Source organism: Gallus gallus, chromosome 31 (genome assembly GCF_016699485.2).
Source record: "Gallus gallus isolate bGalGal1 chromosome 31, bGalGal1.mat.broiler.GRCg7b, whole genome shotgun sequence".
Lineage (NCBI taxonomy): Eukaryota > Metazoa > Chordata > Aves > Galliformes > Phasianidae > Gallus > Gallus gallus.
Genome location: NC_052562.1, coordinates 1,465,156 through 1,492,859, shown reverse-complemented (window position 1 = coordinate 1,492,859; position 27,704 = coordinate 1,465,156). Strand labels below are relative to the sequence as shown.

The 27,704-nt window shown below is 54.6% G+C and overlaps 6 protein-coding genes across 11 annotated transcripts in view; 3 read left to right on the top strand and 3 right to left on the bottom strand.

Moving 5' to 3' along the window:
• Window positions 1-5,770, bottom strand: part of LOC101749263 (free fatty acid receptor 3-like) — a 93,164-nt gene extending 87,394 nt beyond the window's left edge. The window contains exon 1 of the mRNA XM_040654252.2: window positions 5,741-5,770. The gene's annotated coding sequence lies outside the window, so the exon portion shown is untranslated. The remainder of the gene's footprint in view (window positions 1-5,740) is intronic.
• Window positions 1-18,425, bottom strand: part of LOC121107868 (platelet glycoprotein VI-like) — a 33,400-nt gene extending 14,975 nt beyond the window's left edge. Inside the window, exons 1-6 of one of the 5 annotated variants that reach the window (XM_040654434.2) lie at window positions 18,342-18,425; window positions 15,871-15,906; window positions 15,483-15,761; window positions 14,854-15,069; window positions 1,159-1,196; window positions 188-595 (exon numbers count right to left, since the gene is read on the bottom strand). In XM_040654434.2, the coding sequence (XP_040510368.1) occupies window positions 458-595; window positions 1,159-1,196; window positions 14,854-15,069; window positions 15,483-15,761; window positions 15,871-15,906; window positions 18,342-18,372 (738 nt within the window). In that variant the 5' untranslated portion in view covers window positions 18,373-18,425 and the 3' untranslated portion in view covers window positions 188-457. Of the gene's footprint in view, window positions 1-187; window positions 596-1,158; window positions 1,197-13,378; window positions 14,089-14,661; window positions 14,700-14,853; window positions 15,070-15,482; window positions 15,762-15,870; window positions 15,907-18,341 lie in introns of those variants that run through there. The other 4 variants (XM_040654433.2, XM_040654436.2, XM_040654435.2 and 1 more) reach the window with 4 other exon arrangements.
• Window positions 1-27,704, top strand: part of LOC124417463 (V-set and transmembrane domain-containing protein 1-like) — a 242,283-nt gene that overhangs the window by 171,558 nt on the left and 43,021 nt on the right.
• LOC112531104 (osteoclast-associated immunoglobulin-like receptor) overlaps window positions 1-27,704 on the bottom strand; it is a 101,730-nt gene that overhangs the window by 65,635 nt on the left and 8,391 nt on the right. The window lies entirely within an intron of this gene.
• LOC124417454 lies at window positions 6,211-10,613 on the top strand. Its single transcript, XM_046904781.1, is given in 9 exon segments — window positions 6,211-6,355; window positions 6,478-6,515; window positions 7,147-7,303; window positions 8,651-8,710; window positions 9,024-9,215; window positions 9,297-9,608; window positions 9,730-9,870; window positions 9,983-10,020; window positions 10,476-10,613. Coding segments are annotated over 9 exon segments (1,221 nt in total).
• On the top strand, window positions 11,317-24,121 carry LOC107050509 (platelet glycoprotein VI-like). Its single transcript, XM_040654399.2, has 6 exons — window positions 11,317-11,444; window positions 22,096-22,155; window positions 22,229-22,264; window positions 22,381-22,659; window positions 22,739-23,050; window positions 23,172-24,121. Exons 2-6 carry the CDS (start codon window positions 22,125-22,127, stop codon window positions 23,321-23,323), a joined length of 810 nt encoding a protein of 269 aa, XP_040510333.1. The 5' UTR covers window positions 11,317-11,444; window positions 22,096-22,124; the 3' UTR covers window positions 23,324-24,121.

The window sequence follows — 27,704 nt, the reverse complement described above, 5'->3', positions numbered from 1 at the left end:
TGCTCAGCACCCAAAGACCAATGATAATACTGGAAGAGAATAGGAGGCAGGAAATATTGGGGAATTTATAGGGGATCTATTGAGCATCAGTGGGAAATGGAAGGGGAGCAAAGAGACATGCCTGGGGATGTCCATAAGAGGGGTAGATAGGGACAGATGAGGGGGTCTCACAGGAATGGTGGTGGTGTTTGGGAGTGGATGGGAGAGGACTTGGAGGTCTCAGGGACTGTTAAGAGATTTGAGGGGATAAAGAAGGACTTTGGGGTAAGAGATGAGCATTTAGGGATTCGGTGTGTCTGGAAAGCATTTGGGATGCACCAATGAGAATTTGGGATTGTTAGATTTGGGGAGGTTATCTGGTTTGTGGTTAGAACAGGACATCAGGGAGTCCCAAGCAGGGAATTTGAGGTGTGTCCCCTTCCACACACCCCAGAAATGAGACACTTGGGGAGGCCCATCAGCGTGGTAAATCAGTCCTCACTGTGGTGTAGATGACAGGGGACTGGGGGGCAGTGGGGGAAGTGGGAGGCTGGGAGCACGGGATGGCAGCTGGCATCTCGGCGTAGGTCAGATCCTCGCTGTCCCTGGAGGGCCCCTGGAGATAGGGGAGGAGATAGAGGAGGGGGTCCCGAAGATGAGTGAGCTGAGGGTGGGTCTGTGGTGTAGGTATGTGGGGGGTGTGGCCATGAGAAGGAGTCTGCATTTGTGACTGGGCTTAGCTTTGAGGTCTGCATGGGGGATGTTTGGGGGTCCAGCCGTGGATTTGGGGTGCCCATAGGGTCTCGAGGTGTTTAGGGACTGATGGAACAGAGAGGCTCAATTTTGGTGTCCCCATGGGCATTGGGTTTCCCTGTGGGTGCATTTAGTGCCCCTCTAGAAAAGAAATCGGTGCCTATAGGGTCTAGAGGGGGTTAAGGCTTGGAGGGCATCTTTAGGTCTGGGTATTTAGGGGTATCTGTGGGCTGGGGTTCCCCACAGTGCAGGTTTGTGTTTCCCAAGGGCTGGATACGGGTGGTGCGCATAAATGTGAGGGTAAGCCATATGAGGTTGGGGGTCATTTGGAGTCCCCATGGGGAAGATTTGGGTTTCCATGGAGATGTGAGGTGTGGGTCTTAAGAAGTGAACTGGGATTTGGGGTCCACTGACCCCGACACTTACCTGGAATTGCACTGACTCGGGCATCTCAGGGGTGACACCTGCATCAAAAAGAGGGGGAAGGGTGGGAGTTATGTGTGGGCCTTGGGGGACAACTCGTGGATTTATAAAGGATCAGTAGGGGGTCAAAGAAAACATAGGGGATGCCTGCGGGGATCTGTAGGGAATGGAAACCATTGAAGTCCTTCCTCACCTGCGCTCTCATTTCTCCGCTTCCAGAGGCTGCAGCCATTGAAGTAAAAGTAGAGGCCCGAGCTGAGGGCCAAGAGAGCAGAACAGACATTCACCACCACCACCACCAGGTTCACATAGGACCGCCTCTTGGCACCTGTGGGCTCCGAGTGTTTGGGTGTCCCCATTACCGGGCAGGGATGCCGTGACAGTTCCACCCATGGCTGACACTGGGGCCCTACAAATGGGGTCTCCGAACTAACTGGGGTTGCAGGTGTGGGTGTCACGTCCACCACCATGCTATCTACAGGGGTGAGGACACAAATGTGTGGCCCTTGGGGTTGTAGGATTTTTTATTGGTGCTGGCAGTGGCCAGAGTCCCCCCTCAGTGGGTGAAGGTGGCTGAGCCCCACCAGTGGGATCCTGGCACAGGATATGAGGTGAGCATTCATCTCTGTGCAGGAAGAATGTGGCACCACAAACCCCATTCCAGCACTGGATGGTGACATCAGTCCCCATTCCCACATGTTGCCTGGGCTCAGTGAAATGCTGAGTTGGGGGAAGCTGCGGTTTGTGTGCAGGGAGGGGAAGAGATGGGACTTGGCCGTGTGGGAAAAGCTCAGGGCCAGCCGGTGTCCATAGTGCCCTCACCTGTCAGCACCAGCTCCACGGGGTCACTCTGATTTGATGTCCACAGTGGCTCTGACACCTGGTACCGACACTGATATGTCCCGGCGTCCTCCAGGTTTGTGACAGCAAAGGAGAACTCAGCTGCATCCTGCTCCTTGTCTTTTTCCTTGTTAAATCTCAGAGTTCCATTGTGCCAGAGCTGGACCCAGGCAGCCATGCGGGGCAGGTGGCAACGCAGGGTGACATTGTCTCCCATGGACACCCTCTGGCTGGGGTGCAGTGACAGGGAGGGTCGGGGCACTAGGACAGGGGACAGCAGTCAGCCTTGTCCCTGCACACCCTCCTGGGCTCCTCTGCTGGCCCCCTGACCGCGCTCCCCAACCTCGGTCCCCATTCTCCCCCTGTCCCCATACTCACATTGCTGTGCCCTGCTCGCTGCCACCAGCCACCAACCTGCAAGGGACACAGTTCAGGTCCCACACAGGGCCACCAACCCCTGTGGCACCATGTCCCTGTTGTCACTCACCGAGAATGAGGGCCATAACCATTGGTGCCATGAGGCAGGAGCAGCGTGGGGACAGCGCGACTGCAGTGGAGAAAGAAAGTGGCCGAAGAGCTGTTGTCAGTTCCTCTTTTGGACAGCATGCTGTGATGTCGTCTACTCATGTGGTATTTGTGGTCCCCAAGTGGGTGGTGGTACTGAGGGCACCCAGTGGTGACACACACAGAGCACTGCACACATCCCCAGCTGGGGCATCCCACACAGACTGTCACCTCTCCAGCTCCTGGTCTGAGATCCGCTTCCTCCTTCACACAGCTGGGATCCACCTGCAGCCATCAGCCCAGCACAGAGTACACCGCCCTGTGGTCAGAAAAAACAGAATTCCTGCCGTGGCACCGACCTCTCAGCCACGCATTTATCAGATGAGTTCTCCCAACCTTCTCAGCATCCCTCACTGGCACTGAGGGGACAGAGGAGAACTCCACCTGTACTCCCACTCTGCCCACTGACCACCCCAGTGCCCTGAACACCCTTTGCATGGCCCTCAGCCTTCCCTCAGTGACTGCATCACTGCCGGCCTGACCCATCAGTAAGGGAGAACAGCCAGAGGGGTGAACCGGAGCAGGCAGTGTCCTGGTGATGTCCCTGAGCAGGGCCCCAGGAGGACAGCACACTTCCCTACAGGTAGAGTCTGGCTGATGTGTCAGAGCCTCTGTTCCCCTCAGGAGGAGTCCCCTACGACAGCCACCCTTCTCTCCTTCTATCTGAAGGGGGTCTGGAGGCGTGGAGCTGACCACCTTGCCCTAGGCAATGACCTGGTTGCAGGCTCAGGCAGTCCAAGGTGCTGCAGACCTGCATGGGCACGTTCTGGGGTGGACACTCACACTGGGAGCTGCATTGATTTTGGGCAAGAGCTTTCAGCCTCGTAGAGACCACATCCAGATGTGTTGTTTGGGAGGCAGCTGATGGGTGAGCTGATCTCCGAAGTGGGGAGCGATGCTCTGCCCTTCTGCTCGCCCGGCCCACACCAACTGCTGCGCCAACTGCTGTGCCAGGCTGTCACTGCCACGAGACCAGGAACTCTCAGACAAATACATGGCTGCTGAATAGGTTTTTATTAGCACTTCTGCCTTGTTATAACACCTCTGATCAGCCCTACAGGGTACAGGGCACATCCTGATGGCGGTGGGCTGCTGGGACTCTGCTTTGAGGCCGCAGATGTCCTCTGATCTGGGAACAGTCGCCTTCCCTGGAGAGAGGGGCCATGTGCTGAGGGATCTCCATGAAGTGCTGATGGCCCTGAAGTTATTGCCAGCTGTCAGGACACTGGGAATATAGGGGGCACTGGGGGCACTGAGGGCACTGGGGACACTGGGGACATTGGAGGAACTGCGGACATTGCTGGATATTGAGAGCACTGCAGACATGGGGGACACGGAAGGAATTGGGGACAGTGGGGATGAAGCAACGCTGGGTCCGATCCTTTGGTCCACATTGATCCCAACCCCATTGGACATCGGGGACAACATTAAGTCACACTCACGATTCTGCATTGACCACACTGGTTACATTTGTGGGATCTTATTGACACCACTGATCTCTACCATGTTTCCATGCTGACCCCAACCCCATGGGACAGTGATACACTGACCAAGAATTGGTTGACCCACAAACATTGGACACGTCTGTGGGACCACGCTGACCACAAGGAATCTGGACCCATCCCCATTTCTGACCTCCTACCCCATTAAACCCACTCCAATCACAAGAACCTCATTTACCCCATAACCACCTCCAGGTTGGGGCTCATTGTCTCTGCCAACACCAACCCCAAAACCCACACATTGTGCCCCGAATTGCTCCCACCATCCCACTGACCGCCCTCCGCACTGCACTGGAGGAGAAATAGAAGATGAAGGGGTCGAGCGCAGCGCTGAGGGTGGTGAGGAGCAGAGCGTAGGGCCTCCACTCAGGGCTGCGCTGCTGCACAAAGCCCACCACATGCGAGATGTTGTAGGGTCCAAAGCAGATCCCAAAGTTGACCATGGTGACCACAGCCAGCCCCACAGTGTGGTACTTCTTCTGCAGTGGGATGTGGGGTCGAGTGAGGAGGGCACGGATGAGGCCGATGTAGCAGAACATGGTGATGGCAAAGGGGATGAGGAAGAGGATGAGGAAGAGCTCAAGGCGCAGCGGGAGGACGAAGTGCAGCTGGGTTTGGGAGAAGTCATCGTAGCAGTGGTAGCCCCAGTGGCGCTGAGTCTCAGGGGCATTCTGGGAAGTCCACGGGGTGGTGGTGGGGATGTGCGGTGTGTTTGGGGTTGTGCAGGCAGAGGATTTGAGGCTGGAGATGTTTCAGTTGGTGTTGGGGCTGGAGATCCTGCGGATCCCGGATTCCCTGGTCTTGGTCAAATTCACCCCATAACCACCTTCCCCATCAGCCTCAGACCCATTGACACCAAACTCTCTGGGGCTATAGGATGACCTAAGGTGTGATAGCAGAGCTATGGGTTGGACTATGGAGTCATGGGGCTATGAGGCAGGGCTATGGGGCACAAATGGGGCCGTGGGGTAAAATGTCAATTTCTGGGGGAATGGGACAGGCAATGAGGATATCGGGTTGGATGTGCAGCTACGGGGCATGATATGGGGCAGGGGGGAGAGGTATGGGGTGATGAAACCTGATATGGGGCTGTGGGACGGTGTATGTGGTCCTAGTAATCCCGAAGAGATGAGGATGAGCACAGCAAGAGGAAGGCTCCAGTGCTGTGGGCAGAAAGCTATGAAGCAGGATACGGATCTGTGGGGCAGGACATGGGGTGAGATTTGGTCTTGATTAATGCATTTCCTGCTCAGGGTGAGGAGAAGACGAGGGGCAGGGCACTGAGCCTCCCCATCTGGAAACCCATCACTGCCCCCAAATCCCACCACTCTCCCACAGCTCTCCACACCCCACAACTCATCAAAACCTCATGCCCCACCACAAAACCCTCCCTGCTACCCCACAGCCATATGTCCTGCCCCACAGCCCCATGACCCCCCATCCCACCCCAGAGCTCCACGTGCTGTCTGCTTGCCCCATGTCCAGCCCGTTGGCCTTGTATCGAGATACAGAGCACCATGATCCCATATCTCCAACCCATACTACCACAACCCCACATCCTGCCACATAGTCCCATGACCCAAAATCCCTCCCGATAACCCCACGACTCTTCACCTTTCCCCAGTACACCACTACTGCCACACATCCCTCAGCCCACCAGGAACCCCCCATGTGCTCACCTCCTCTGTTTGCCTCAGTGTCTGTGGGGAGCGGGGTCCCGCCCCACAGGTTAAGTGAGGAACTGACAGGGGTGGGGCCACACTTGGGGGCCACTCCCCGCAGAGGCCCTTTCTCCTTTGTCATGGGGTGGGGACACCCCCTAGGCTGAGCGTCACTACTTCAGGGTGATGGGACATTTTGGGGGGAGAAAAAACTGGGGGGGTGCACTTTTTATGGGACACCCCACAGGTGTGTAGGGTGGGTACAGAGGGGCTGTCACTTCAAGGGGGGTGTCCTATGGGGCAGCGGTGACACTGAAGGAAATGTGGTGTTTCCTGAACAGCAAACGTCTGCTGTGTGGTTGTGGGGAGCCCCAAAATTGGCGTAAATGTACAAAAATAGGAGGAACCAGGGTTATCAGGGCACCATCTCCCTGCACCAGGGTGGGCACTCAGCCCCTGTCCAGCACAGGAACACCAGTGGTGGGGGCATGGCCACCTTCACCCTCTTTGGGGTAACCCCAGCTAACACCAGCATCTATTGGTGCTTCTACCACATTGCAGACACCTATCTTCTGCCCTCAGCCCTTGGGGGCCGTGTGATGCTGAAGGTGACATGGGGACCTGCACCTCCAGGTAGGTCAGAGCCCCCCATTTGGGTGCCCCTTGTGTCACCCATGGGCCGCAGTGTCTCCACATCCCATCCCCAGGGACTTTTCTTCCAGGGATGCAGTCACTCCACCTCTCACACCCCACAGTTGCTGAGCAGTCCCATGGGAATCTGGTGGTGGTGATGGTGAGAGGATGCGCTGCTGCCCTCGCCTTTGGCCTTGGCCTCTTCTTCCTCTTCGATGCCTGCAGTTTTTGGATACACAGAGCTGACAGTACTGGGGGTGAAAGTTTTGAACTGATTTCATGCCATATGTAATCCCTAGAAATATTGATAATTGCCTTCAACTTCTGCTTTGACCCTATCTACAGCCCTCCAAGTACCCCTTACCTGCCCTTCTCTCCTGGCTTCAACTGGAATAAAGTTCATGTTTTCATCTTGTCTGGTGTGTTGCTGTGTTTTGGCTTTAGGAGAAAACCAATGCTGATGGCACAGCCGTGGTTCAGTTGTAGCTGAGCAGTGCTGCACAGAGCCACAGATGGTTCCGCTTCTCAGCTTCTCACCCTGTGCTGCCAGCGAGGGGCTGGAGGGCACCAGGAGCTGGGAGGGGACAGCAGCAGGCCAGCTGACCTGCACTGCCAAAGGGATATCTCACAGCGTATGGCATCGGGTGAGAAATGGAACTCTGAGGGGAGCTGTGTGAGGTGGTGACGGGAGAGCAGCATGGAAAGAGGTATCCAGTATGGGAGGGAACGAGCTGTGCTGGAGGTGGTGTAGAATGGTGTTCAGAATGATGATCTTTTCTTCCAACATCCAGATAGCGTCAGATGTGGAAGCTTGCATGGAGATCACCATCGTCGTACGGCAACTCACGAAAGAAATGAAGTGGAAATTTGGAGAGGAACAAGCAGTGAGGGAATTGCTGACCAACTCTGGCAATGCCAGTTCCACCAGCCAGGAGGAATCCAGGGACAGTTGGGATCAGAAAGGAGTGCCCTGTTTGAGAGGTTCCTAAGAGTCATCTTTCTCACAACTCACCGAGTGGGACGGGACATTTTCCTTGGCATCATGGGCAGAATGCCCCGGATAAAGAGCAAGAGGAATCCAGAAGGGCTATGATCTGAGTTGAGAAAGAAGGATTCTTGTTTGGGCCGTGTCTGAGCTCTGTGGCAGCTGCTCACGTCTACACGAGTTCAGCCTGATGGAGAGTGCAGAACGGATACAGGACTTGTCAAAAGGACGTTGATTGAGATCTGCTGAAGGTGAGGTCATTGTTTGTGGAGTTTGATGTGCTGCAGTGATAGCAGTGCAGGAAGATAGATGTGTTGTGCACCAAACTGAGTGAGGAACTGAGTCACTGAGAGCGGTGATAAGGAGTTTGCAAGCTGAACTGGAAGTTGAGCCAAAGGTGTGCTTGCATGCACGGATAGCACAGCACAGTTTGCAGAACCATCTGCATGAGGCCTTTGTGAGACAGCATCAATTACAGATAACTGTTGCTGACCTGGAGGAGGAGGATGTGGTGTCCGAGTGTGGCAGACATGCGAGGGAACAGGTAGGTGTGTGTTGCTAGGAAGTGGCCTGCTACTGCCCATGGCAGGTAATGGGAGATACAAAATCTAGATGTGATGATAAGGCTGCCCCTCAGTTTCACCCTTTCACCAAAAAAGAATATCAAAATGAGGATGGGGAGCCCCTGAGGATGACCACAAAAAAGAGCCCATTGCCATCAGCTGGAAGGAATCTCACTGGAGAAACTGAGACCAAATGTGTGTGCAGAATCTCCTCAGCCGGTGGTGCTGGCATTGGGCTTACTGAAGAGCCTTCCCCTTCCCCTTCCCCTTCCCCTTCCCCTTCCCCTTCCCCTTCCCCTTCCCCTTCCCCTTCCCCTTCCCCTTCCCCTTCCCCTTCCCCTTCCCTTTCCCCTTCCCTTCCCTTCCCTTCCCTTCCCTTCCCTTCCCTTCCCTTCCTTTCCCTTCCCTTCCCTTCCCTTCCCTTCCCTTCCCTTCCCTTCCCTTCCCTTCCCTTCCCTTCCCTTCCCTTCCAAATTGGAGCCACATGTCCTGTGTTTGGCATCCCCTTGGATGACACCATGCATTGCCACACACTGGCAGCGTGTGACAGCTGAGAGGTGACAGGCTGCGTGGGGCATCCCAACAGGGACTGCAGTTCCAGCTCCATGCATGTCAGCCCTTGGCGGATCCCCAAACACACCACCCCTTGGGGACTGCATCTGCAACACTGAGGAGGTGTCATCATGTCACACCTTCTCCCTTGGAAACCGAAAGCAGCTCTCCGGCCACTTCCTTCCTCCGCTGCAGTCTCGCTGTCCCCAAGCTGCTCCTGCCTCATGGCACCAATGGTGGTGGACCTCATCCTCGGTGAGTGACAATGGGGACGTGGTGCCACGGGGGTTGGTGGCTCAGTGTGGGACCAGGACCGTGTCCCTTGCAGGTTGGTGGCTGGTGGTTCTGAGCAGGGCACAGCAACGTGAGTATGGGGAAGGAGGGAGAATGGGGTAAAGAGGGAGGGGGACGTTGTCAGGGGAGCAGCAGAGGGCCCAGGAGGGTGTGCAGGGACAAGGCTGATTGCTGTCCCCTGTCCTAGTGCCCCGACCCTCCATGTCACTGCACCCCAGCCAGGGGGTGTCGCTGGGGGACACTGTCACCCTGCGCTGCCACGTGCCTTATCCAGCTGCCTGGGTCCGACTCTATCGGTACCAAAATGCAACATACATCGAGCAGAAGGACAACGTGCAGGACATGGCTGAGTTCTCCTTGACTAGCATTAAACAGGAAGCTGCAGTGATATATCAGTGCCAGTACCAGGGGTTGGAGCCTGCAGGGACATTGCAGAAGAGTGACCCCGTGAAGCTGGTGGTGACAGGTGAGGGCACTGGGGAAAGCAGATGGCCCTGGGCTGTTCCCACAGAGCTGTGTTCCATCTCTGTTACCTCTCTGTGCTCAGATCACAGGTATCCCCCACCTGGCATTTCCCTCAGCCCTGAGGAACACGTGGAGATCGGGACTAATGTCACCATCCGCTGCTGGAACAACATCTCAGGGGTTGCCTTCTTCCTGCACAAGGACGGGCACTCAGCCCCTATTCAGCGCCAAAAACTCAGTGCTGGGAGCACTGCCACCTTCACCCTCTTTGGGGTGACCCCTGCTGATTCTGGCACCTATAGGTGCTCCTACCGCATCAGGGGCTGCTGCCTTCTGTTCTCACCCCTTGGGGATAATGTGACCCTGGAAGTGATTCCCAGACCTGCACCCCCAGGTAGGTCTCAGCCCCCATTCGGTGCTCCCCTTCTCACCCATGGCTGACAGTGTCACTGCATCCCTCATCCACTGAGGTGGGGGCTGTGTACAAGGAAACCTAAAACACTTTGACCCCACAGGTGACAATGGGGGTGCCAGCAGGGACCTGGTGGCAGTAGTGGTGGGGCGCTGGGTTGCTGTGATTGTCTTCATCATCATCCTCACTGTCTCTGTCCTCCTCGTTGCCCAGAGATGACAAATGCAGAGAGATGAGAGGCCTGGTGGGGAAGGGATTAAATGACTTTGATCCCCCATAGATCCCCTATAGATCGCCACTGGTGTTGTTTGGGCCCTCCATAATCCCACACTACTCCCCTCCCATTTATGACTCAGGTGACACCTCCAGAAGCCCTGAGGCCGTGCACTTCCAGGTCAGTGTCTGGGTCAGGGGACCCCTTTCCCCAACATGCCCCATTGCCGCTCACCCAGACCTCACCAGGAAACCTCAAACCCTGCCCGTGGGGACCCCAAAGAACCCCCTCCTTTTTATGCCTTCCCATGACGTTGTGTGCACCCTCAAATCCAGCCATGGGGACCTCCAAATCTCCACCATGGGGATGTCCCACACCCCAAACTGAAGCCCCCTGGCATGCTTCAAGCCTTAAACATCCCCAGACTCAATGGGCACCCTCAAATGATAGTGGGACCCCCAAAATCCACCCACAGGGAACCCCAGTGTCACACCCACAGCTTCCCAAAATCTACACCACCCCATAATCCCAACCTCCTTCTCCTGGACAGCCCCCCCACCCATTACACAGTGCCGTCCTCCCTTCAGTTGGGATGTTGGGATCCCATGGTCACACTGCTGTCCCTGTGTCCCCAGGTGTCCCCCGGTGACAGCGAGGGTCTGACCTACGCCCAGCTGCAAGCTGTGACCCCCAGCACCCACCCCCCCGCCTCTTCTACCACCCCTGAACCCCCCATTATCTACGCCGAGGTGGGCACACGGGGACCCCGCTGATGCTCCCAGGTGTGTACGCAAACACGGGTGTGTTGTGTGCACACATGGACTTCAAGGGTGCACAGTGCTAGTGTGCTCGTTGTGCTCACCATCACGTGTGAATTATAGCCATGTACCTGTGCGTGTGAACACGTGGATGTGTATTAAACGGGTGTGCACCATCCCATGTGCATATCAGGTGTACAAACATACGTGTGGGACACTCTGAACTCTGTGCTTCTGTGTGTGTCTGTGCGATGCCGTATGTGTGCACCACCAGCTGTACACACTGCTGCTCATGTGTGTCCTTAGCATGTGCTCCCGGGGTCTGCACTACACGTGTGCCTCCACAGCACATGCATGTCATCAACACGTGCTCCGCGCCTGCACCACATCTGTCCCCACAGCACACGCGTGTCCGTTCCGTGTGCATCTCCATCTCCACAACCCAAACCAGCCCCTATCCCACAGTGGTTTTTGCGCATCTCCATCTCCACAAGCCAAACCAGCCCCTATCCCACAGTGGTTTTGGGGCAGGATTTGTGGTGAGGAGAGAAAATGCCTTTGGGTGACGGTTGGGAACAGGACAGAGGGGTTGTGGGGTTTTCCAGAAAGTGGGGTTGAAGAGGAAGTTTGTGTGTGGGAGGGCTGTGTGTGGGAGCAGCAGTGAGGGGAAGGGCAGGAGAGCTGACTTCCCCCTTTTGGTGGTGGAAGGGGAAACGCTGGAGAGTTTGTGAGCTCGATGGAGATTATGGAGTCCAGACAGAGGATTGTGGGGAGCTGGATGGAGACCTGTGGGGCCACAGGGAGATCTGGCAGCTGCATGAAGGATCTGCAGTCTTCTCGATGGAGGTTTGGGGCTGGATAGAAATGTGGGGTTGGTTTGAGGCTTTGTGGGGTGGATGGTGGTTTTGGTGTAGATGGGGTTTTGGGGTTTGAATGATGGATTTTGTGGTTGAATGGAGTCTGGGGGCTGGATGTAGAGACTGGGTCTGGCTGTAGAGATCAGAGATGCATCGAGATTTAGGGGTTGGATACAGGTTACAGGGTATAGAGAGATTTTGGGGGATGGGTGACATTGATGGGGCCGGATGGTGGATGTGGGGACTGAATGGAGGTTTTTTGGGGTGGGTGATGATTTTGGGGGCTGTAGGTCTTGGGGTCCATTGAGTTTCTGGGGGGCTGTGTGTGGAGGGTGGTGTGGGGTGTGGATGTTGGGACTGGGTGAAGGATTAGGGGTGGCTGGATGGAGATGGTGGAGTTGGATGTAGAGTTTGGTGTGAGATGGAGGTTTTGGGAATGGGTGAAGATCATTGGGTAAATGGAAGTTTTGGGGACAGTACAGAGATTCTGGGGGTCAATTGGAGCTTTTTAGAGTCTGATTGGGGATTTTGGGGGTTAGTGGAGGTTTTGGGATTGGACGGACAGATAGACAGTAGTTAAGGTGTTTGTGTGGATAGTAGAGTCAATAGGTAACAAGGTAGAGAGACTGACAGGCAGAAGGTGGCTTGAATTTGTTGTGTCCGTACTGGATCAGGAGGTGCAGCCCCAGGAGCAGGAGATCCAGCAGGAGGATGGATGGATGGATGGATGGATGGATGGATGGATGGATGGATGGATGGATGGATGGAGGAATGGATGGGCAGATGAGCAACAGAGTGATGGAAAGCGCCCCACACAGCTGGGAATTTGCCCTCAAAGGACAGGGAGAGGAGCAGAGCTGTCAGATGTGTAAGGCCGCTTTGCTCAGGGCACAAGAGCTCTCCATCCCCAGTGCAGGCTGTCCGGAAAGGAAGGCAAGAGAGCAGCATGGCTGAAGCAGGACCTGCTGGTCAAAGTGGAGAGCAAGAAGCAGATGCACAGGCAGTGTCAGCAGGGCCAGGGAGCGTGGCAGGAGGGTGGTGCTGGTGCTGGTCTGTGTGGGGCTGGGGGCAGGAAGGCCAAGGCCCAGCTGGAACTGGACATGGTGAGGGGTGCAAAGAAGAACGAGGAAGGCTTCGACAGGGCTGTCAACCTGAAAAGGAAAGCCCAGGAGGGCAAACCCATCAGTGAGCAATGCAGGCAGGCTGGAAACAACAGACAAGGAGAAGGCTGACTCCTTCACGGGGTATATGGGTTCCGCACACAGCCTCTGTGTGTCAGTAGATTCAATCAGACTGCTGTCCCACATTCTGAGAGCAAGGCAAGGTCCATCCCTTGTTCCTGTCCTTCTAATTCAGACTGCAGAAACATTTCCTGATCAGATGGGTCTGCAGCAGAACACACCCTCGCTGAGTGCTATTCCGTTCAGCAGTGAATTGGCTCTGCAGGGCTGCCAATGGCCCCTGCCAGGATTTCAGCCTTCCATCAGCAGTGTGTTGAATGACAGCCTCTCGTTCTGGGCTGCCAGCAGTGCTGCTCCCAACACAGCGCACACTGTGCGGTTCTGAGCCCAAGGCGTTCCCGGTGGGGAAGGGCACACAGTGCCCCTTTTCAGCTCCTCAGGAACAGGGGAGCAGCCCAGCACTGGCATTTCCCAGGCAGCCATGGCTTGGCCCTGCTTGGACCTGTCCCAGCATGGAGCCTTCCTGGGGTAGAGCTGAGAGGTCACCTCTGCACCTTTCCACACAGAGGGGATCTGACAGCACCGCCCCGTGAGTGTCACGTCCTGTGCATGGAGGGTAGGAGGGAGGGAGCACAGGGATTGCAGTGCTGTCACACAACAGCAGCTCAGCACCACACAGCTTTCATTCTCACTGACCCCTCCCAGTGGGTTTGGGGTGAGAAATGGAGAGAAAGAGGAAGAATTTGTAGGTTCAGATAAAATCTATTTACTGAGACCGAAAACGAAGAGAGACATAACAGTAATGATGATGAGATATATGAACATATTTTTTGAAAGCAAGTGATGCACAAAGGAATTGCTCAGCACCCAAAGACCAATGATAAAACTGGAACAGAATAGGAGGCAGGAAATATTGGGGAATCTATAGGGGATCTGTCGAGCATCAGTGGGAGATGGAAGGGGAGCAAAGGGGCATGTCTGGGGATCTCCAGAGGAGGGATAGATTGCGACAGATGAGGGGGTCTCACAGGAATGGTGGTGGTGTTTGGGAGCGGATGGGAGAGCATTTGGTGGTCTCAGGGACTGTTAAGAGATTTGCGGGGATAAAGAAGGACTTTGGGGTAAGAGATGAGCATTTAGGGATTCGGTGTGTGTGGGAAGCATTTGGGATGCACCAGTGAGAATGTGGGATTGTTAGATTTGGGGAGGTTATCTGGTTTGTGGTTAGAACAGGACATCAGGGAGTCCCAAGCAGGGAATTTGAGGTCTGTCCCCTTCCACACACCCCAGAAATGAGACACTTGGGGAGGCCCATCAGCGCGGTAAATCAGTGCTCACTGTGATGTAGATGACAGGGGACTGGGGGGCAGTGGGGTAAGTGGGAGGCTGGGAGCACGGGATGGCAGCTGGCATCTCGGTGTAGGTCAGATCCTCGCTGTCCCTGGAGGGCCCCTGGAGATAGAGGAGGAGAATGGGGTGCTACCAAGGGGGTCCCCAAGATGAGTGAGCTGAGGGTGGGTCTGTGGTGTAGGTATGTGGGGGGTGTGGCCATGAGGAGGAGTCTGCATTTGTGACTGGGCTTAGATTTGTGGTCTGCATGTGGGATGTTTGGGGGTCCAGCCGTGGATTTGGGGTGCCCATAGGGTCTCGGGGTGTTTAGGGACTGGTGGAACAGAGAGGCTCAATTTTGGTGTCCCCATGGGTCATTGGGTTTCCCTGAGGGTGCATTTAGTGCCCCTCTCGTCCAGTTCTCGTTGCCTATAGGGTCTAGAGGGGGTTTAAGGCTTGGAGGGCACCTTTAGGTCTGGGTATTTAGGGGTATCTGCGGGCTGGGGTTCCCCACAGTGCAGGTTTGTGTTTCCCAAGGGCTGGATACGGGTGGTGCACATAAATGTGAGGGTAAGCCATATGAGGCTGGGGGTCATTTGGAGTCCCCATGGGGAAGATTTGGGTTTCCATGGAGATGCGAGGTGTGGGTCTTAAGAAGTGAACTGGGATTTGGGTTCCACTGACTCAGACCCTTACCTGCAATTGCACTGACTTGTGCATCTCAGGGGTGACACCTGCATCAAAAAGAAGAGGGGGAAGGGTGGGAGTTATGTGTGGGCCTCGAGGAACAACTGGGAAACCATAAAGGATCTGGAGAGGGTCAAAGAATAAGCAGAGGACACTTGATGGGATGCATAGGGAATGGAAACCATTGAAGTCCTTCCTCACCAGCACTCTCATCTCTCCATGTCCAGAGGCTGCGGGCATCGAAGACGAAGTAGAGGCCCAGGCTGAAGACCAAGACAGCAGCACAGCCCCTCAGCACCGCCACCACCAGGTTCCCATGGAACCGCCCCTTGGCACCTGTGGGCTCCGAGTGGTTGGGTGTCCCCATCACAGGGCAGGGATGCCGTGACAGTTCCACCCATGGCTGACACTGGGGCCCTACAAATGAGGTCTCCGACCTAACTGGGGTTGCAGGTGTGGGTGTCACTTCCACCACCATGCTGTCTACAGGGGTGAGGACCCAAATGTGTGGCCCTTGGGGTTGTAGGATTTTTTATTGGTGCTGGCAGTGGCCAGAGTCCCCCCTCAGTGGGTGAAGGTGGCTGTGCCCCACCAGTGGGATCCTGGCACAGGATATGGGCCGAGCATTCATCTCTGTGCAGGAGGAATGTGCCACCACAACCCCCATTGCAGCACTGGGTGGTGACGTCAGTTCCCATTCCCACATGTTGCGTGGGCTCAGGGAAATGCTGAGCTGGGGGAAGCTGCAGTCTGTGTGCAGGGAGGGGAAGAGATGGGACTTGGACATGTGGGAAAAGCTCAGGGCCAGCCGTTGTCCACAGTGCCCTCACCTGTCAGCACCAGCTCCACGGGGTCGCTCTGATTTGATGTCCACAGTGGCTCTGACACCTGGTACCGACACTGATATGTCCCGGCGTCCTCCAGGTTTGTGACAGCAAAGGAGAACTCAGCTGCATCCTGCTCCTTGTCTTTTTCCTTCTTAAATCTCAGAGTTCCATTGAGCCAGAGCTGGACCCAGGCAGCCATGCGGGGCAGGTGGCAGCGCAGGGTGACAGTGTCCCCCAGGGACACCCCCTGGCTGGGGTGCAGTGACAGGGAGGGTTGGGGCACTAGGACAGGGGACAGCAGTCAGCCTTATCCCTGCACACTCTCCTGGGCCCCTCTGCTGGCCCCCTGCCCTCGCTCTGCTCCCTCCATCCCCATTCTCCCCATACTCACGTTGCTGTGCCCTGCTCGCTGCCACCAGCCACCAACCTGCAAGGGACACAGTCCTGGTCCCACTCAGGGCCACCAACCCCCGTGGCACCACATCCCCATTGTCACTCACCCAGGATGAGGGCCACCGCCATTGGTGCCATGAGGCAGGAGCAGCTTGGGGACAGTGAGACTGCAGTAGGGAAAGGAAGTGGCCAGAGAGGCAATCTCATTTCCCCTTGGGGACAGGATGCCATGATGTCATATCCTCGTGACAGATTTCCCCCATCTGTGGTGACAGTGCTGGGTCCCAGATAGGGTCACACACTCAGATCACTGCACACAGCCTCTGTTGTGGTGTTCCATGCAGGCGGTCATCCCCTGAGTGTCCCACACTCCCCAAAGTTCTGCCATCACGTGGCCTTGAGTGGTGTCCTCCGTGGATTTCCCAGCACAGAACATGTGGCTTCAATGGCGCGTCCACATGGGAGGTCACTTGTGATCCCCAACACGTCCAGCCAGCTGTCACCATGCAGTTTGGGTACCACACTCTGTGCTCTGTGCTTTCCTCTGTCATGCCCTCAGGGACCAGCACAGACCGGCTGGGGACACTGTGACACCCACACAAATGGGGAGGGCACACACTGAGGGCACTGAATCTGCGCAGTGCCCCAGTAGGGCAGTCCGTGCTTTCCTGGGGTCTCCAGGACAGCAGAGTCAGAGTGAAGGAACAGCTCAGAGCTGTGCTCAGCAGCTCTGACGCTGCTGTACTGCTGAGAGCAGTTGTGTTGCAACACACACGCGTGTGGTTAGGAACATGGACTCATTGAGGCCTTGGGGTGGCTGGGGACACATCTGGGGTCCCACAGGACTGGTGATGTGATGTTGGGATGGATTGCAAAGAGTTCTGTTTGCCAGAGGCACGGTGGGTGTATTTCTGGGCAGGACCGGGAAGGCCTGAGGGATCCCTGAGCAACGAGGAGTTCTTCTGGGGCAGATGAGGAAGAAGTGCAGACTGGGGATATCGAGACTGCCGTGGGGACAGAGAGTGGCCAGACAGCTGCTGCCATTTCCTCCTGGAGTCAGGATGATGAGATGTCACCTCCTGATGTGGCAATATTAGCCCATAGGGGTGGTTGCACCATGGGGTCCCTCTGGGTTGGGACAAGTGGAGAGGTGCACTCTGCATACTGTGACTGTTGAGGTGCCCCACACGCTCTCAACCCAGGGGTGTCACACACTGTCCCAAAGGACAGAGTGTGTCCCCTGGCATGGTGTCCCCAAGCATATGCCAGACTCTCTGCACGGTGCCCCAGCAGGGCAGTCTGTGCTTGCCTGAGCTCTCCAGGGCAACAGAGTCAGACACTGACTCAGAGGAACGACAGAAGACCATTTACTGAACTGTCCACCATCAGCCAATCAACTGCCCTGCACTGAAATTAGGGGACTTACAATAAGTAACAATGAATGCGCAATACAGAGAAAGGATACTTTGGCACTGGTGTTATTGCCTTCTCTGCTACCTCCAGGGAAATTGAGGTTATGGTTGCTGCAGGAGAAGAGTAAAGATGACCGGGATGTAAATGAGGGAGAGAGAAAACGAAAGAAAGAGAGGAAATGGAGAGAAGCAGAGAAGGAACGTAAGAGAGAGAGAGATGGAAGGAGAAAAGCAATCGTGTTCCGTTTTGAGGAGCTGCAGTGCTGGAGCAGAAGGAGGGATGAGAGCGCTCATCCAATGGTTGAAGTCTCCACCTGGCCAAAAGGAGACTGCAAGAAATGCAGCTTCTCTGGGCATCCCTTTGTGTCTGCTCGTGGGCAGCTGCAGCATCACAAGGATGTAAAGAAGTGAGTTCACAATGCCACATTGGTCAGAATGTGTCTGTACCAGAAAGGTTCTTGAGGTGAAGCAGTGCCATTGGTGGTCCCACAAAGGCTGTCCGGTTATCTCACGGCTTTGCAGCCTCTGTTGTTACGGCAAGAGCCTTGTCTTGCACCACCACCAATTCGATGGGGACACTCTTCTCTGATACCCCCGGTGGCTCCAAAACCCGGTACTGGCACCAATACTTCATTGCATCTTCCAGCTTTACACAAACCAAGGAGAACTCAGCCATGACCTGATGCTTGTCCATGCACTTGTAGGATCTCAAAAGTCCATCCTGGTAGAGCCCAACCCAGGCAGCCGGCTGGGGCAGGTGGCAGCGCAGGGTGACATTGTCCCCCAGGGACACCCCCTGGCTGGGGTGCAGCGACAGGGAGGGTCGGGGCACTAGGACAGAGGACAGCAGTCAGCCTTGTCCCTGCACACCCTCCTGGGCCCCTCTGCTCCCCCCCTGCCCACACTCCCCTCCCTCTCTCCCCATTCTCCCCCAGTCCCGATACTCACCTTGCCGTGCCCTGCTCGCTGCCACCAGCCACCAACCTGCAAGGGACACGGTCCTGGTCCCACACAGGGCCACCAACCCCCATGGCACCACGTCCCCTTTGTCACTCACCCAGGATGAGGGCCACAACCGTTGGTGCCATGAGGCAGGAGCAGTGTGGGGACAGCGAGACTGCAGTGAAGAAAGGAAGTGGCCGGAGAGCTGCAGTCAGTTCTCATTTTGGGATAGAGTTCCATGATGTCACCTCCCCATGTCACAATTGCGGTCCCCAAGGGGTTGGCACTGTGGGGCCCAAGATGAGTTGGCACGCAAACATCCATATCCACATCTTTTTTACACTGCCCCACTCAGGCTGTCACCTGTCAGCTCACACACGGTCCACAAAGCACTTCCAGCACGTGGCCTGTCACTCTGTCCCCCATGGGATGCCAAGCACAGTACACATGGCTCTAATGGGCTGTCCCACATGAGATGTCACACGCAGTCCCCTACACATCCAGCCTGCTGTCTCCACACACTTTGGGTACCACACTCTGTCCCCACTGCTCTTTCATCCACCATCCTCACAGGGGACAGCAGCACGGAACTTTGTGGACACAGTGACACCCACACAGACTCGGGCCCAACCTATGGACTAAGATGTACACTGAGGAATGCACGTGTTCCCAGCAGGGGCACACGCTAAAGGCGTGTTTAGTGAGGGCACACGTGCAACTCTAACACAGGTAGTACCTGCTGAGGACATCCATGGGAAATACTGATTGCATGTATTTCTTTACAGGCACAGCACAGCACATACACACCCCATGCCTCAGTGCTCAGAGTGTAGCACACGTGTGTGTACATTTATTGCGAACACATAGAAGCACACACACATTTAATGGAGATGAACTTGTAAAGAAGACGTACATTGTTACAGGCATGTAGTGCACGTGTGGCATTGTGCACACAGCACACTTTGCAATCTTGAAGTGCACGTGCAGACAGAACACGTGTTTGTACACGCGTATGGTTGTGCACGTGCATGTCTTACCCATGTGACATTGTGTGTATGCATGGTCACACACCTCCCAGGTTTTATTGGGTATTTGTGTTGGATTGGTCCAGATTCTGGAGTCCAACAGAAGAGGTGGTGGGATTTTGGGGGTGGTTAGGAAATATCTGTGGTCCTTCATGGATGGTGACTGGATTTTGGGGTGGACTGGTTGGATCTGGGATTCTCAACTGGTTATCAGGAACTTATGTAGTTTGAGGAAGAATGCTGGGGTTAGAGACAAACATCTAAGGGTAATTCATGTCATCCAAAGGCGACTGATGTCATCTACCTGGGCTTCCACAATGTCCTTGACAAGGTTGCACACCACTCCCTCATCTCAAAATGGGGGAGATGTGGATGCGAGCATTGGGCTGTTCTGCAGGGAAAAAATAGGTTGGAAAGTCGCAGCCAGAGGGCTGTGGCCAACAGCTCCATGTCCAGGTGGAGGTGGTGATGAGTGGTGACCCCCAGAGGTCCCTCCTGGGAGTGCTGCTCTTCACCACCTCTCACTGACACAGATGATGGGATGGAGTGCACCCTCAGCACTTTGCTGATGGCACTGAGCCGAGTGCTGCAGTGGATACGACAGAAGGAAGGGATGCTGGGAAGGACCAACAGAAGACACATTCCTGTCTTTCTGTGCTGTGCTTGGTGTGGCCAAACACTGGCAGTGCTTCCTTGACCAACCGCCCTACCATTCCCATGAGAAAGCTGTGGCTACAGACTCATTTTTGGCTAAGCTGTTGCTGTGCACTCACTTGTTTGTGACCTTGGGGAGGTGAACTGCACACCCAGCAGGCACAAAGGGATGTCTTCAGGGGACCTTGCGGGTCATCTTCAACATCTTCATGGCAGCCATCGTTGCTCTTTGCTGATTCAGGGCTGTCACCTCCAGGTGAGTCTCACCCCCCCATCCCTTCTCCAGCGCTGTGGGCCGACCCTCTCACTCCTCAAAACAGACCTTGGAATCAGAGCGGTGATCAGTCTGATTCCTGTCCCTCTCACTGACGAACCCGACTCACTGTCACTTCTGAGGATTCCCTCCTTCGTTCCCATTTATTGCACGATAATGAATGAGAATGAAGAGATTTAGGTAGAGATGAAGGGTTAAAAGCCAAAAGGGAATGTGTGGAATTTCAATGCAGTTCAGACAAAGCCGTGTGATATTAATTTATTTCTGCCTTCCTCTCTTCAGCACTGCCGTCCTTTGGTACTCCTGACTCTTCCACCCATCCTCATCATCCTCCTGGTAGACCAAAATGGGTAGGAAAAAGGATTTGGGGGGACTCTTGAGTTGACATGTGTGATTTGGGGATCATCTTCTGAAATTATTTCAGTTTTGGTGCATGGGAAAGAGGAGGGAAGAGAGGGAAGGAGGGCTTGAGGTACACGATGTGTTTTGTGTGGTGCACAGGAAGGAGGAGGAAGCTTAAAATAGAAAAGGGGAAGTAATGTTGGCTGAGAAAACGGACTTCTAGGAACAAATCTGCAGGAAACAGACGATTGTCTGAGTAGAGGTTGGGATAGAAAGACAGTTTTAGATCGTAAGCCCAGAGATGGAGTGATTTCAGTCACAGCTTAGCCAATAGGATTATTTAAATTCAAACCCACCTGATGTGTCCCACCCAAAATGACAGCATGTACATCCAGCGCAGCAAAACTGTGGGCACCAAATGATGCCCGTCCTTCTCTTCCCAAAGACAGACATCAGTCCTGAGGGTCGGCTGGGACTTCTCCGGACATTTCTCACCAAAGCCAACAGATCTCTGCCCTAAGGACTGTGGGTTCTGCTAGCTGACTGTACATTTCAAGCACCAAAGGAGTGCAGGCAACACATAACAGAATATTATCTGTATATTATTAGTATTATTATTATTAGTAGTAGTATTTTTATTATTAGTAGTATTATTATTATTAGTAGTATTAGTATTAGTATTATTGGCTGAAGGAAAGGTTCTGCCCACTGTGGCTTCCTGGGAATGTCCCAACAGCCCGTGATCTTTTCTGTCTCCTCTTTTGCAGAGCTTCAAAACCAGTCAGAATGGCACCTCCCAGCATTGGGTTGGGCACTCATGAGAAAGCAAAGAGCATCTATGGAAGTGGGTGAACCATTCTCCCTCCTCTCACCTGTGAGTTGTCCTCCTTGTCCTGGTGGCTGCTGCTTCTCCAGCCCCTACACCTGGGGTACTTCTGGGAATTGGGGCCACTTCCAGATGTGAATCCAGGGGTAGTTTTGAAGTCATGAGGTCTGGAAAAGGCATGGAGGCATCCAGAGCTGTTCCTTGAGATTTAGAAGTTCAGTGAGAGGTAGACGTGGTGCATATGGTTTAAAAACAGATAAGTATTTAGTTTCCTTGGAGATGATTGCTGTGATTTTCCCCCACCTGAAGCCGGTTGTCTGTCTGCCCTTCCAGATGTGAGGTGTCCCAAGGATTTCTGATGCTGCCCCCAGTGGGGATGGCAGTGGAAAGTGTGTTGGGGACAGTGGGGAATGCGCAGGGTGGACATGTTGGGGACCGCATGTAACATCCCATGTGGGACACCTCAATGCAGCCATGTGTGCTGCAGTTGGGATCTCATGGGGACACCCAGCAAGGGCACGCACAGGCAGCCTTTTTGGGCCAGTGTGTGACAGCTGACAGCTGTCAGCCTGTGTGGGACACCGCAGTAACGGTTGTATGTACCACTCCACGTGTGTCATCCCATCCTGGGCCCCATGGTGCCACGGCATGGGGAAGAGAATTGTGAGATGAGGAGGCGACATCATGCCACTGTGTCTCCAAGGGGAAGTGAGAGTGGATCTCCAGACACTCCTTGTCCTCACTGCAGTCTCACTGTCCCCAAGCTGCTCCTGCCTCATGGCACCAATGGCAGTGGCCCTCATCCTTGGTGAGTGACAATGGGTACGTGGTGCCACGGGGGTTGGTGGCCCAGTGTGGGACAAGGACCGTGTCCCTTGCAGGTTGGTGGCTGGTGGCTGCGAGCAGGGCACAGCAACGTGAGTATGGGGACAGGGGGAGAATGGGGACAGAGGGAGGAGAGTGTGGTCAGGGGAGAACAGAGGGGCCGAGGAGGCTGTGCAGTGACAAGACTGACTGCTGTCCCCTGTCCTAGTGCCCCGACCCTCCCTGTCACTGCACCCCAGCCAGGGGGTATCCCTGGGGGACAATGTCACCCTGCGCTGCCACCTGCCCCGGCCGGCTGCCTGGGTCTGGCTGTATCTGGAAGGACGTTGGTCATACGCCAAGTACATTGACAAGAAGCAGGACACGACAGAGTTCTCCTTCCTTAGCGCAAGTCATGATCAAGCAGGTACATATTTGTGCCAGTACCAGGTGTCTGAGTCAGAGGACGTATCAGTGACGAGTGACCCCGTGAAGCTGGTGCTGACAGGTGAGGACACTGGGACAGTGGACAGCTCTGTGAGTTCTCAACAAGACCGTGACGCATTGCTGTCCACTCCCTCATGCAGATCGCAGTTTCCCCCCACCTCATATCTCCCTTCACCCCGAGGAACGTGTGGGGACAGGGACCAATGTCACCATCTGCTGCTGGAACAAGGACTATGGGGCCACCTTCCTCCTGCACAAGGATGGACGCTCAGATCCTATCCAGCGCCTGGTCCCAGATGATGTTGGCGCAGTCTCCTTCACCCTCTTTGGGGTGACCCCAGCTGACAGTGGCACCTACAGGTGCTCCTATCACCCCAAGAACTACCCCTTTCTGTCCTCACCCCTTCGGGACAGCGTGACAATGGAGGTGACACCCACACCTGCACGCCCAGGTAGGTACAAGCCCTCCATATGTTTGTCCCCAGTGCCACCCATGGGTGGCAGTGTCATCACATCCCTTCCCCATGGAGGTGATGCTGGGAATGAACACACCCAAGTACCTGTACCCCACAGGTGCTGAGTTGGTGTCCCGTGGGAACCTGGTGGTGGCAGTGGTGAGGGGCTGCGCTGCTGCCCTCATCTTTGGCCTTGGCGTCTTCTTTGTCATCGATGCCCGCAGCCTCTGGATACGGAGAGATGAGAGTCTGGGTGGAGAAGGGATTTAATGGTTTGGATCTCCTGTACATCTCCTACACATCTCCCCAGTCTTTCTCTTCCTCTCCTTCCATTCTTCTGTAGAATCCACCAGGTGTACCATTGGATCCACTATACATTGCCTATCCATTCCCCCAGATGTACCTTGCCCCCATCCCATCTCCTATAAATCCCCCCATGTACCCCCTGCCTCCCCTTCCAGACCCTATAAATTATCTAGTCCCAGTCATCTTGTGCTTCTGTGTCCATCCTTTACTGATCCACTATAAATCCACCCAAGTGTTATCTGCATCCACCTCCACCCCCTGCGTATTCTCACAAGTCCAACAAGTTTCACACCCGCTTCATCTCCCATAAGCCCACTCTGCTCCCCTTTGGTTTTGACTCCGGTGCCTACCCACAAAATCCTGAGGTGGTGAAGTTCCAGATGAGTCTTTGGGTCAGGAACCCCGGATCCCAACCTGTCCCATCTGCCCCCCATACTCCACCTGGAACCCAGATCCCCTCACGGGAGGACCCCAGGACTCCCCAAATCATATGACTGCATTAGAGACCCCCAGGCCCCAAACTGTAGCCCTTGCAGACCCTGGGGAAATCCCAACCATAAACATCTCCCCATCAGTATGGGTAACCCCAAACCATGTAGTGGGACCCCAAAAAGCCACACATAGGATCTCCCAGTTTTGGACCAACTGAACCTCAAATCAACATCCCTCCCAGATCCCCAAATGCATCATCTTTGACATTCACCTCACACTTACAACAGAGCTGTCCCTCCTCACTGCCATCCTGAGGAGCCCCACAGTCTTTCTCCGATGTCTCCATGTTACCCCTGGTGACAGTGAGAGACTGATCTGAGCCGACCAGGAGATCCCATCCCATGGGGGAACCCACAACTCCAGAGACCCCACATACCAATGCTAACGTGGGTGCTGGAAGACCCCATTAATGCCACCCTCCCAGGTGTCTCATTTTTGGGGGGGCACTCTGTGGGAGAGACCCCACTTCCCTGTTGTGGGTTCTTTGACACCCTCTTCCCCCTCAGTGATTCCCAGATCTCACTAAATCTAACAGCCTCAAGTCCTTGCCAGAGCCCCCATATACTTCTCAATCACATCAAATCCCTAAATGCTCATCTCTAACCACAGCATCCTTTCATTGCCCTCAAATCCTTCCGCACCCTTTAATACCGTGGGTGCAGATCCCCACAGCTGTGAGCAGAGCGTGTTCCAACACAACTGCTCTCAGCAGTACAGCAGCCTCAGAGCTGCTGCTCACAGCGCTGAGCTGTTCCTTCCCTCTGGGCCATCACAGCTCTCAGGGCTCTTTCCTTCCCTGCGCTGGCACTGCTTCTCCTCCCCAAGGGCTGCCCTGCAATTCTGGATGCTTCTGCCCGTTGGCCTGCAGCGTTTGCTCATGGCACAGCGGCCATGGATGCAATGTGCTCCTTGTGCTCAGCAGTGCCATCACTCGCACTGCAGGAACCTCACCGCAGGAACTCCTCACACGGGCACTCTCTGCTCCACACAAGAGCTGTGGAACAACAAAACCCATTTTCTGACAGGTTTTCTTTGCTTGCTACCTCTCAAACATTTGCAAGACAAGGCTCTTGTTGTAACAACAGAGGCTGCAAAGCCCGAGATGCCGTGAGATAACCGGGCAGCCTTTGTGTGTCCACCAATGGCACTGCTTCACCGCAAGCACCTTTCTGGTACAGACACATTTCTGACCAACGTGGCATTGTGAACTCACTTCTTTACATCCTTGCGATGCTGCAGCCGCCCCCCAGCAGGCACAAAGGGATGCCCAGAGAAGCTGCATTTCTTGCTGTCTCCTTTTGGCCAGGTGGAGACTTCAGCGATTGGATGAGCGCTCTCATCCCCCCTTCTGCTCCAGCACTGCAGCTCCTCAAAACGGACCACGATTGCTTTTCTCCTTCCATCTCTCTCTCTCTTACGTTCCTTCTCTGCTTCTCTCCATTTCCTCTCTTTTCTTTCTTTTTCTCTCTCTCCCTCATTTACATCCCGGTCATCTTTACTCTTCTCCTGCAGCAGCCATAACCTCAATTTCCCTGGAGGTAGCAGAGAAGGCAATAACACCAGTGCCAAAGTATCCTTTCTCTGTATTGCGCATTCATTGTTACTTATTGTAAGTCCCCTAATTTCAGTGCAGGGCAGTTGATTGGCTGATGGTGGACAGTTCAGTAAATGGTCTTCTGCTGTTCCTCTGAGTCACTGTCTGACGCTGTTGCCCTGGAGAGCTTAGGCAAGCACGGACTGCCCTATTGGGGAACTGTGCAGAGAGTCTGGCGTGTGCTGGGAGACACCATGCCAGGGGACACACTCACAGCCCTTTGGGACAGTGTGTGACACCCCAGGGTGCAGAGCGTGTGGGACAACTCAACAGTCACAGTGTGCAGCGTGCACCTCTCCACTTGTCCCACCCCAGAGGGACCCCCCAGTGCAGCCATCCAGATGGGCTAATATTGCCACATCAGGAGGTGACATCACATCATCTTGCCCAAAAAGGGGAACTGACAGCAGCTCTCCGGCCACTTTCTGTCCCCACTGCAGTCTCGCTGTCCCCAGGCTGCTCCTGCCTCATGGCACCAAACGCAGTGGCTCTGTGAGAGGTAGATTGTGTTTTTGCAGTGGAAATTTCCAGTATTTCTGTATGTAGCCTAGGATAAGTTGCCTTTCCCAAAGAAAGTTGCTGAACAGAGTAAAGTTGAGAGTGGGGAGTTACGACCTAGGTAGAATTGACACAGGCACTAGGGTAAAGGTGAGAGTCAAAACGAGTGACAGTATTGTCCTCGTATCGCTATAAAAAGTCCAGAACATACCCAAAGACAATGGGTTGGTAACAGACCTGGTATGGAAGTGTAACAGAGCTATGGAAGTGTAACATAGCTTTGGAAGTGTAATGTAGCTATGGAAGTGTAACATAGCAACAGCGTCAGAAGACTGTGAGCCTGAGATGCTCAACCAATGAGTGCCAGGAGAGACTTTACCTGCGTCGGACCCAGGGTGCATAACGGAATGGATTTCACCTACTGGTTGCATAATTTCTCCCTGATCAGTAGGGGGCATGCGCCCATTCCTGCAATGAGGAACAAACTGCTCTTCAGAGAGACCTTGGCCTGACTAGAAACTGTTGATCTTGAGCGTGATTCTCACACCCTTTCCCCTTTTTGATGCAGGTGAACCCCTCAAGAGTTCAAAGGGCAATGAGGCCTGCGTGATGTGACCTCAAATCCCAAAGTGTCCCTTCACCAAACCACAGGGGGAACTCCAAACCCTGACTATGGTCAACCCAGAAGACCTCCAGCATCAGGTCTTCTGAACCCAGAAGACCGTAACTGAATCTGCACTCTCCAAATCCAGCCCATGAGGAATCCCAAACCACATTATGGCGAGTCCCCACATCCTTCATCTAAGCCCCCATGTTCCCTCTGTACATCCAAGCCATACAAGCTTATGCACACCACAGACTCTGTGGGCATCACAGAACATGACCCCAAAACACCATTCATCTGGAACCTTTATGTCTGACCCATGGGCACTGACCACCTAAGCCACGTGTCAGATCTCGAAACTCCACTGAATACCCCATCTACAACCTCAAACTCCAATGTGGACACCTCTGTCATATCCATAGGAGCACCAAATCTAAGCCTCTGCACACCCCTAAAGCCTTAACCACCCCACAGACACCATGGGTACACTCAAGCCAAGCAGTGGGAACCCCTAACAACACCTGTAGCATCCCTCAAAGTCTGACCCAGGGGGACCCTGAATCTCAGCCAGCCACGAACCACAAGCGCACTCCCTTGGCTATTACCCCACATACTGGGATCATTGGTCCCCCCACATGCACTTTGGGGAACCCCATGGTATCACCCCACTGTTCTCCGCTTAGGTCTCACTGATGCTCTCTGCTTCCCCAGTCCCACAACTCTCCCCACATTTAACATCCTTCAAATCCCCACCGGTGTACACCAAATCCTCCCAAATCCCACCAAATCCCTGCATGGTCAGCGCTACCGTCACAGTCCATCCTTATCACCTGGATTCCTTTACACCCCTCAAGACCTCCAAATCCTCCCCAGTCCACACCCAAGCCCCACCAGTATTTACAAAGGACCCCCACAACTCTCAAACTCTGCACCAACCTCCACCACCAGCCCCGAGGGACCCCCGGGTTGGTCCCAGTCCACCACAAAAGCCCCCATAACACTGAGTGGTGTGTAACAACAGGTGTGCACTACCCCACAACAGGCGTGCAATCCAAGGAGTGTTCTCACACATGTGTCACTGTCACCACTGCTGAATCGCACTGCCTCGCTGGGCTCACATCCACCACTTGGTCTCCATCAGTGCTCACAAGCCTCGA

Bases quoted from the DNA above. Each gene is read 5' to 3' on its own strand.
- LOC107050509 (XM_040654399.2), top strand. From the start codon at position 22,125: ATGGCACCAATGGCAGTGGCCCTCATCCTTG. The intron at 22,660-22,738 runs GTGAGGACACTG...TCCCTCATGCAG, and splicing joins CGTGAAGCTGGTGCTGACAG to ATCGCAGTTTCCCCCCACCT. The intron at 23,051-23,171 runs GTAGGTACAAGC...TGTACCCCACAG, and splicing joins ACCCACACCTGCACGCCCAG to GTGCTGAGTTGGTGTCCCGT.